Consider the following 9,913-nt stretch of genomic DNA (forward strand, 5'->3'; position numbering starts at 1 on the left):
TTTTAAATAGACGACCAGTTAACGTGAAAGGTATAATTTTAATAACTCAATCTGCTCCCTTTTGTTTTCAAAAAAAATAGCGAAGCAGTTAACATCAGAAGCATAACTTTGTAACAATTCTGAAACGAAGCCAAACAAAGCATGACGATTCCCCTTGATGAAACTGTCGCCGCCGCATTTTATGAAACAGCCTTTCACCTTTTTCACGCGGCAAATTTAAAATCGTTCCCGGTGTCGAATGTTTGCTTTGGTGATCGATATTTTCTTACTCTTATTCTCCTCTCCCGTCGCGCTTTCCGCTTGGCGACGCTTGCGAAAATAGGAAAAATCGTGATTCAAAATCACGTCGATCGTATCCAGCCGATGGTCCGCCATTAAATCGTACGCGTGTCCACCGCGTCGAACCAAAACGATATATATGTGTGTATATGTGTATATATCTGCCGTATATCGTGGTGAATTCGAAAGGATATATTGCACGTTTTATTTGCATTCCATTTGCAGGCCATCCGAGTACCGATGTGGCACCGGGAACTGCGTCGCCCAGGACAAATACTGCGACGGCGAAAATGACTGCGGCGACAACTCCGACGAGCCGAAATATTGCACCCGTGAGTCCTTTTTATCTGATATCCGTTTCGTTTCGTTCGATTCCTCCCTCTCGGTTCGCGATTTTCATTCAATTAAAATCCCCCTCTCCCCCCCTTTATTACTCACCGTTTTCGTCACTCCGAAATCAAAGATTCGAGCCGTTTATTTTGAAATTGGCCCAAGTCCATCTTCTAAAAAAAAAAAAAATTAAGTTAGCTGCTTTAATATTTACATCTCTACGTTTTTAAACAAATTGCAACTAACACATTTAAAGTCACTAAGATTTTGTACGTAGGAAATTAATTGGCTAAGATTTGAGCCGTTTATTTTGAAAGTGGCCCAAGTCCATCTTCTAAAAAAAAAAAAAATTAAGTTAGCTGCTTTAATATTTACATCTCTACGTTTTTAAACAAATTGCAACTAACACATTTAAAGTCACTAAGATTTTGTACGTAGGAAATTAATTGGCTAAGATTTGAGCCGTTTATTTTGAAAGTGGCCCAAGTCCATCTTCTAAAAAAAAAAAAAATTAAGTTAGCTGCTTTAATATTTACATCTCTACGTTTTTAAACAAATTGCAACTAACACATTTAAAGTCACTAAGATTTTGTACGTAGGAAATTAATTGGCTAAGATTTGAGCCGTTTATTTTGAAAGTGGCCTAAGTTTTCCAAAAAAAAAAAAAATTAAGTTAGCTGTTTTAATATTTACATCTTTACGTTGTCTTTTAAACAAATTGCAACTAATGCATTTAAAGTCACTAAGATTTTGTACGTAGAAAATTAGCTGGCTAAGATTCGAGTCGTTTATTTTGAAAGTGGCCTAAGTCTATCTTCTAAAAAAAAAAAATTAAATTAGCTGTTTTAATATTTACATCTCTATGTTTCCTTTTCACTTTTAAACAAATTGCAACTAACACATTTAAAGTCACTAAGATTTTGTACGTAGAAAATTAATTGGCTAATGGAACGATAAAAATTTTTATCTTGAAAGTGGCTTAAGTCCCATTTTCAAGAGTTTCAAACTGATACAAAATGTATTATGAAGTACATTATATTTGTCAGGAATATTACGAAGTCACAGAAAAGATAACTTCATTCTAAATGAAATGAATGACGTGGTTTTTAAAAGATTAAAAGATACTAACGGAGGAAGGATAAACTGGTAAAAAATACGTTGGATGCGATTTTTGAGAACTGAACCGTATAAAATATAAAATGAGGATGCACTATTCAAAACTCTGGTGGAGACCAAGAAACTTTAATAATAATGAATCGATACCACTGTACAAAAATATAAGCCCAATCGCAACACTAAAGTACAACGATACAATGGACTTATTACACTATGTACCACCTGTACATCACAATTATTTTAAATCCCTCCCCCATACGCAAATTGGTGAAGAATGAATTATAAATTACCAAATTACGAAATATTATTTGAATGTAACATTTCTTTAATAATGAATAAAAGTTGGATATGTTTTAATTTTATACTTTTATATTTTTAATTTTAAGGGAATTTTATTTTTTTCAAGGGACCTGTGCCTTTTTAAAAATGAAAAGATTTATATCATTAATTTTGAAAGCGGCTCAAGTCCATTTATATCAAAAACGTGTTACTTTCCAAACAATATTTATAGTACTAATTCGGTTGCTAAATTACACACCCTTGGAAACACAAGAACGTTATACTACCACTGTTATCAGTTACCAATACTTTTAAATTTATCAAAACGCAGATTGGTAAATATCTTTACTTAAAGACAAATGGATTCACTTTCAAAATAAACGGCGTAAATTTAATAAATCCGATAAATCTGAGATTTGGAATTTGAATTGCCTAGCTCTGAATTGCTTAGACAGAATCTAAGAGACATTGGAGACAGTTTCTTTCTCGTTCACGTTTTACGAACGTAGTATGTCGATTAAAATTCAATCACTTGGACGCTGGAACTAGCACTCGCCGGAGTGTGTTTTCATCGAGCGCGAAAATTGTCGTGTCCATTGTGCGAGCTATGGAAACGTCAGATTGCCCGTCCCTCGCATCTCGCGTGGAAAAATAAGAGGCGAAACGGCGGTCGTAGATCTCACGAGGAGAGGAAGGATTTTTATCTTTGTGCACGTGGTGTTGCAGCGTGCAACAGAACGTTGTACGGCGACGTCGGCCGGACCTACAGGGTGGAAGTCCGCCGGCCGAGGGAAGATCGACTGCCATTCCTGTGCCATCTCAACTTCACTGCCGCCGGGTCCGATCTCGGAGACTTAGTTCAGGTGGGAGGAGCAAGAGAGCACGCCATTGAATCCAGACCTGGGCGAAAAAATGATTTCCAATGATATTGAATTTGCAAATAAATTTTTTGGAACGACATTTCTTCAGCATTAAATACAAAAATAATAATTTCAATTATTAACGCCAATATTAACGTCTCGCGCTGGAATGAAAACACTTCTCAGTGTTCAGAAGTACATTTAAACGTAACCCAGTTGATTACTTCTTAAGTGTCTCTTTCTCTCGACGCCACTCTCATATTGCAGTTAACGTTCGACACATTCACTGTGGGTCGATTTTCATCGTACACGTCGGAAGGATGCCCGGACGGTTACATGACCATTCAGGAGAAAGGTCGCCCAGCGACCGGAGGTCAATGGTGCGGAAGCGCATGGGGCTACACCGTGTATTACAGCGAGACTCCTTCCATCAACTTGACTTTGTATTTGCTTCGGCTAGCCGAACAGGTGAGCAAACGGATTTGCCCGTTTGGTTATTGTAATGTACAGAAGTAAGAGTGGGCATGATAGTGTTAATGATATTTGATAAGGACAATTGTCGTGTAACTTTGTAAATTTGCAACGAGTTTTAGTTACTGTAACTACAGCAGCCTGTTTTTAATTTCAAAAGTTCTTGCATCCATTTGTTATTAACTCAGTTTTATGAAATTTTAGTCCTACATCCATCCCTGCGATAGATAATATAATTAATTCAATTTTATGAAATTTACATGTGTAATTACACGATCATTTTCATTATAAATATTAGTTAAACTTACTTTTAACAATCGTCCACTCATAACTGCACATGCTTGTCAAAGAGGTCTTCAATCTCTGCTCTCCCCTCTTTTACAAGTGTGTTATTAACTCAGTTTTATGAAATTTTAGTCTCACATCCATCCCTGTGATAGATAATATAATTAATTCAATTTTATGAAATTTACATGTGTAATTACACGATCATTCTCATTATAAATATTAGTTAAACTTACTTTTAACAATCGTCCACTCATAACTGCACATGCTTGTCAAAGAGGCCTTCAATCTCTGCTCTCCCCTCTTTTACAAGTGTGTTATTAACTCAATTTTATGAAATTTTAGTCCCACATCCATCCCTGTGATAGATAACATAATTAATTCAATTTTATGAAATTTACATGTGTAACTACACGATCATTTTCATTATAAATATTAGTCAAACTTACTTTTAACAACCGTCCATTCACTTATGTACACTCATAACTGCACATGCTCAAGCTTGTCAAAGAGGTCTCATCTTCAGTCTCTGCTCTCCCCTCTTTTACAAGTGTGTTATTATAATAGTTAAATACGTAAAAGTTATTACGTATGTAGTAACTTTATAAATGTTTGCAAATCTTTGCAACTTTGTAACTTATGTGTTTCACACGAACTGTTAACAGGGTAGCGGCTACAATTTCGACTTCAAGCTGTCGTACAAGTTCCTTAGACGGAGCGAGGCGCACCTCAGATACGGGAACAGTAGCATGTCCACGTGGCGAGGGGAGCTAGTGAACGGGACGTACTGCGACCGTGTGCTCACGAAGTGCGACACGCGAGCCTGCCGACTTCAATCGCCGAATTACCCGGGCGTTTATCCCCGGAACGTCACTTGTTATTACCGCGTCGAGCAAAATCGGGCGCCGCCGGGCCATCGGGCGTTGCTCGCCGTGAGTCAACGAAACAGTCACAAAATACACATCAAAGATCAGATCGTCAAGTACGACGGCAGCCAAAGGATATTAAGGTATTTCGTCACACGTTTTAATCAACCACTTCTGAATCTGAAATTCAAAGTGTTCAAAATTCAAAATGAGAATCAGAAATTCAAAATAATCCAAAGCTGCAACACTTACGGATTATCCTCTACTAAATTACGTTTGAACAGAGTTGAAACCTTAAAAGTTTTGAACGTTCGATTGATTGCCCTGTGTCTCGAATTGCTAGGTTATGTAACAAGTTTGATAAAACTAACGCGTGTTACAGAGTTGATTGTTCTTTACTTAATGGATCAAGTAACTTCAAAACTCGTTGTATACAATATTTCTATAATTCCACGTGTTTTAATCATCAACTTTGAATCTGAAATTCAAGATGCTGCAACACCTTTGGATTATTTTCTACTAATATATTTCGAACGTCAAGTGTTTGAACGTTCGATTGATCGAACTTTGTCACGAATTGCTAGGTTATGTAACAAGTTCAGTAATGAAATCAATCTTTGTTATACGGTTGATTATTCCTTACCTAATGAATCAAGTAACTTCAAAATATTCTTTCTATGGTTGTAAAATTCTTGTATATTCTTTCTATAATTTTATAATTCTTTAAGTTATATAATATTTCCATAGATCTTTGAATTTTATTGCTTGCAAAGAGAATATTTTCTTTTGCACTGAAACGATTAACGTTTCAATGTTAATAGTACAGTGAATATTTCAACAAATTTAAATCATAATGTCAATCCTTCCTCTAATAACAGATGATTCTTTGAACGTTTAAAATGCTAATAACTTAAAATACATTATATTTTCAGTATTCGTATCGTGCTTGGAACATATTTATAGCGTTTGTTCTCCTTCTGTTCATTAATTACACTCAATCACAATGGATTATGTGCATTGTCCACTGGATTATCTATAATGCATACTCGTAATATCCTCGAGGCGAGTGAATTTATTACGCGACCTAATTTATTTTGCGACACACAGAGTCTGGGATCAATGCAACGTGGTGCAAGATTACTTGACAGTGTACGACGGCGGTTCAACCTCCGACAAGGTGTTGGTTAGACTTTGTGGAGGTGACGCGGTGCCAGACATAGTTAGCAGTCATAACACGATGCTTTTGGAGTTTCACACGTCTCCGTACGACAATCCCTTTCATCCAGTTCCTTTGTCGTTCTTGCCCGGCTTCGAGCTCGAGGTTCAGGTAATTTCTCCAACGATTCCTAACTGTTCAATCGTCGATCGCCCTCCTCTGATCCGCCCCGTTGTTCAAAGGTGCTGTTCGTGGACGAGAAATCCCGGAGTTTCGTCAAGGAGAACAACAACTGCGACTTTTATATATCCAGCGACGAGAGCTCGTCCGGCGTCCTGGAGAATCCGAAACACTCGCTGCCGCCGAACACGACTTGCCGCTACCATTTCCAGGGGAAACCGAACGAGATCGTTTGGCTGTCGTTCGTCAAGTACTACGCTGCCAGTGCCGACGCCGCGGCGAGCATCGACGTCGCCTCCGACTGCAACGCCAAGCTCCTCATCTGGGATGGTGATCGCGCGCTAGATAAATTAATTCTTACGCGTAAGGTGCGTCAAATTTTGACAAATTTGTCGCTGACTTCTCTCGTTTATTTAATTTTTAATATTATAATATAATATAATTTATTATATATATATTAATAAATATATATCATATAATTTATTATTATTATACATATATTTTTATTATAATAGTTATTATATTAATTTCATTTATTATTTTTAATTTAAGTAAATTTTTTTCAGTAATCAACAAAATTAATTTAGAAAAAAGAAAATTCCATTTGAATGTGGCTTCAATCCAATTTCCAAATTTGTACTATCATTTTCAATACCTTTTCTTTTGAAAATTAGATTATTATCTTTAATTCTTGGTATTCAAATTACGTTGTTGATTCACTATTTAAATTTTTTTTTAAAATAATTAATATAATTTTATTATTTTTATTTACAATATTATTTACATTAATTGTAGAACGAATAATAGGATATTTATATTAGAACGTTTCGTTCTGAAGTATCTTTGAATTTAATCGTCGTTCGTAGAATATCACTCTGCTGGGGCAGTTCTGCAAGGACGACACGCCGCGTCTCTGCGACCATAGTCTGCTGCGGAACGGGAGTCGCCACGCGAGGCCGTGCAGCCTCGCGGAGAGCTACGTCTCCACCGGCAGGGATCTCACCCTGGAGCACATACTGCGTCAAGGAAGTGCACTTTATCCGATAAGCTTTGTACTGCGTTACGAGTTCGTGCACGAGGCGGCTTCCTGTAACCACGTGTTCGGCTTTGCATCGGCTTCATCCACGTCTTCCACTTCATCCTCTTCGTCCTCTTCGTCGTCGTCGTCGTCGTCGTCATCATCATCATCATCATCATCATCGTCGTCATCGTCATCATCGTCGTCATCGTCATCGTCATCGTTATCTTCATCATCATCGTCGTCGTCGTCGTCGTCGGCGTCATCGTCATCATCCTCTTCTTCCTCTTCCTCCTCCTCGTCTTTACTGCCATCGCCTGCCAAAGCAGGGAAATTCGCGTCGCCGAGAAGTGTATTCTTTTACGGTCGTGGTGGTGCGCAGAACGTTAGCTGTGTGTATCGTTTCGAGGCCGAGCCGGACCACAGGATAGAACTGTCCATAAGCAAGGCCTCGTTCGGAGATAAGGGATGTTCCTCGTACGTAGACCCGCTGGTCAATCGGTGGACTTGCGATCGACGAATCGGCGACTCTACGAAATTCGGCACGGCGGAGTTGGTCGTCGCCGAGTATCCATGGCAGGGAGTGGAATTGGTACGTCCTTCGCAACATTTGTTCCTTCTTTTTTTCAATTATCTTATCGTCGACAAGACAGTATAATACAATTCTCACGCCTCTGTTTTCTGTTCAGGTCCGCGATTGCCTGTGTTCGAACGTGAGCGACCGGATCGTGCTGAGAACCCTGACGTCGAACGTGATCGAGGTTCGGTTCACGGTGACGTTGATGAACGTCACGCAGGACTACAGGGACTTCTACTTCGAGGGGGAGTACCGTTTCGTCGCTCTGGGGGCGGAGACCAGCGAGCAGGGATGCTCGACGAAGCTCGAGGAGCGACGATTGCGCGGGACCAGCGGCGAAATTTCCCTGAGAAGTCCTCTGCCGCGGGTGATACCCGGCGTCGCCGCCGTAGAGGAGATCCTGACCAATACGGAGGATCTGACTGCGACGCAGTGCGTGAACGAACCGTGGCTGATAGAGCCGGAGGACGCGCGCATCAATTATTTGTACTTAAGAACGGCTGGATACAGCATCACGTTGGACAACGTCGAGGAATGCACGACGCTGAACAGAATCGTCGTCTATTCGGCGGCGAACACGAAGGATCGTAGCGTGATATGCCCGGAGGGTGGCGTCGACACTGCCAGAACCGTGGACTTTTTCTCCGGTGGTTGGAACTACAGTGCCATTAACACTACCGTGGCCATGATGCAGCATTCAAGGAGCTTCGTCGTCGAGTTCCTCCAGAGGGAGCCTGGATTTTACGCGGTCACGTGGATGGCCATTTCGAAAAGGTCTCCGAGTTCCAGTATCGGGCCCAATATCTTTACTATACTGCCGCACGAGGACTGCCCTTATCGGTGAGAATGATTTCTGCTTTGTATCATATATCCCGATACAATCAAACCAATCAATGAGCCTTTTATTTCTGAAAGTGGCCTGAGTCTATTTTCCAAAGAAAAAAAGAAAAAAAAAAATTGAGCTAGCTGCTTTAATATTTACATTGCATCTTTACATTTTTTAAACAAAATTGTAAGTAATACGTTTAAAGTCACTAAGGTTTTGTACATACAGAAAATTGGCTGATTGATAGAATGACAAATATTTTGATTTTGAAAGTGGCTCAAGTCCCATTTTAAGAGTTTCAAACTGTAATGAAGCGTATTATGCAGTAAAATTTTATAAGATCAGCTCAGATAGTGATTTTTTTAAATAATGATAATTCCATTAAATATGTAATTTTAATATATTAACACAAACAAACAAGCAAGTAAGAAAGATCACTAATGTGATAAAAATTGGTAATGGTAACCCAATTGATATTGCGCAATCTACTTTTCTAAAGTTTCCTGAATGAATAATTTATCTGACTGTGTTTTAAAAGAAATTTCATCGTTTTCAAAAGGGATTTGTCCCGTTTTAAAAATTGATAAAGTTATTCCATTAATTTTGAAAGTGGCTCATCAGAAACCTGTCATTTTCTAAACAACGTTTCATCGTTTAACTGAGTTGGTAATATAATTGGGTTGGTAAACTATACAACCTTGGAAACACGAAAACATTATACTACCATGTTATCAGTTTCCATATATTTCTAAATTTATTAGAAACCTCAAAGATTCAAAGACAAATGGACTTGGGCCACTTTCAAGTAGACTTTGAAAAAAAAGACTGAGAAAGAAAAGGAAGACAATGATTTAAACATGTTTATTTTCATCTCGCAGATGCCCCGAGATTCAAGCGTGCATCAGTTCTGTCTTATGGTGCGACGGTATCCGCCACTGCCCCTCCGGCTTCGACGAGGAGGAGACCAACTGCTCGTACCGTTTCGGCGTGACGTTGCTCTACGTGGCCGTAGGCGCCGGCGCTCTAGGTATATTCCTGATTCTGTTGCTCGCCACCGGTTGCCTCAAGTACTGCCTCTACCGGCACAAGGCTCGCAAGAAGAAAAAGAACGTCGTCCTCAACGTTAATCACCTCCACGTGAATCACACGCACCACAACAACGGCCTCACCGGCAGTCGCTTGAGCGGCCGCTACAATCTCGCCACGCCGCAAGAGATGTATCTGGAGAACTACGGGAAGGACAGTATTTGTTGACAATACGCCATTGCCAATATCGAGACCACCGTGTGAATACCGCAGGATTTTTAACAAAAATACGCCTACCTCGCTGGCCTCTTCGATCCGCATCCCTCCCTCCCCTCCCCCTGACCTTCACCACTCACCTCTCTCGCGGAGGGAACGGAAGCGAACGACAACGTTTCCCCAACAACCAAAAAGGACAAAAAGAAAAAAAAGAGAAAAAAAAAAACAGAAAAAAAAAAGAAAAAAACAAACATGTACGCAATAATCGTATTAAAACTCTCGTAGACCAATTCGAAGGCATTTAACGGATGGGAGCGGGTCACGGATTGTTTCGAAGTCTCGACCACGATCCACGATTTGTTGTCTCGAAACGACCGTTTCGTTTGAAACCAGGGGAGAGAAAGAGAAAAGAAAGAAGGGGGGGAGGG

The 9,913-nt window shown here is 39.7% G+C and overlaps 1 protein-coding gene and 1 long non-coding RNA gene across 6 annotated transcripts in view; one reads left to right on the top strand and one right to left on the bottom strand.

The window, feature by feature from the left end:
- On the bottom strand, window positions 1-4,288 carry LOC122530576. Of its 4 annotated transcripts, XR_006307063.1 has the most exons (7): window positions 4,070-4,288; window positions 3,857-3,979; window positions 3,644-3,766; window positions 2,499-2,904; window positions 1,017-1,104; window positions 856-943; window positions 1-782 (listed from the first exon to the last, which is right to left on the bottom strand). It is a non-coding gene; the product is annotated as an uncharacterized LOC122530576 (long non-coding RNA). The 4 variants fall into 4 exon arrangements; XR_006307067.1 differs by having other exon boundaries at window positions 856-1,104; window positions 2,772-2,904; XR_006307060.1 differs by having other exon boundaries at window positions 856-1,104; window positions 2,537-2,904.
- Window positions 1-9,547, top strand: part of LOC122530463 — a 10,313-nt gene extending 766 nt beyond the window's left edge. Inside the window, exons 2-10 of one of the 2 annotated variants that reach the window (XM_043657490.1) lie at window positions 505-611; window positions 2,731-2,867; window positions 3,132-3,332; window positions 4,286-5,082; window positions 5,594-5,813; window positions 5,885-6,190; window positions 6,689-7,432; window positions 7,530-8,257; window positions 9,122-9,547. In XM_043657490.1, the coding sequence (XP_043513425.1) occupies window positions 505-611; window positions 2,731-2,867; window positions 3,132-3,332; window positions 4,286-5,082; window positions 5,594-5,813; window positions 5,885-6,190; window positions 6,689-7,432; window positions 7,530-8,257; window positions 9,122-9,497 (3,616 nt within the window). In that variant the 3' untranslated portion in view covers window positions 9,498-9,547. The remainder of the gene's footprint in view (window positions 1-504; window positions 612-2,730; window positions 2,868-3,131; window positions 3,333-4,285; window positions 5,083-5,593; window positions 5,814-5,884; window positions 6,191-6,688; window positions 7,433-7,529; window positions 8,258-9,121) is intronic. The other variant, XM_043657575.1, reaches the window with a different exon arrangement.
- Window positions 9,548-9,913: the final 366 nt, after the last annotated feature.

This window comes from Frieseomelitta varia, unplaced genomic scaffold (assembly GCF_011392965.1).
Source record: "Frieseomelitta varia isolate USP_RPSP 00005682 unplaced genomic scaffold, Fvar_1.2 scaffold_1008, whole genome shotgun sequence".
Classification (NCBI taxonomy): Eukaryota; Metazoa; Arthropoda; class Insecta; order Hymenoptera; family Apidae; genus Frieseomelitta; species Frieseomelitta varia.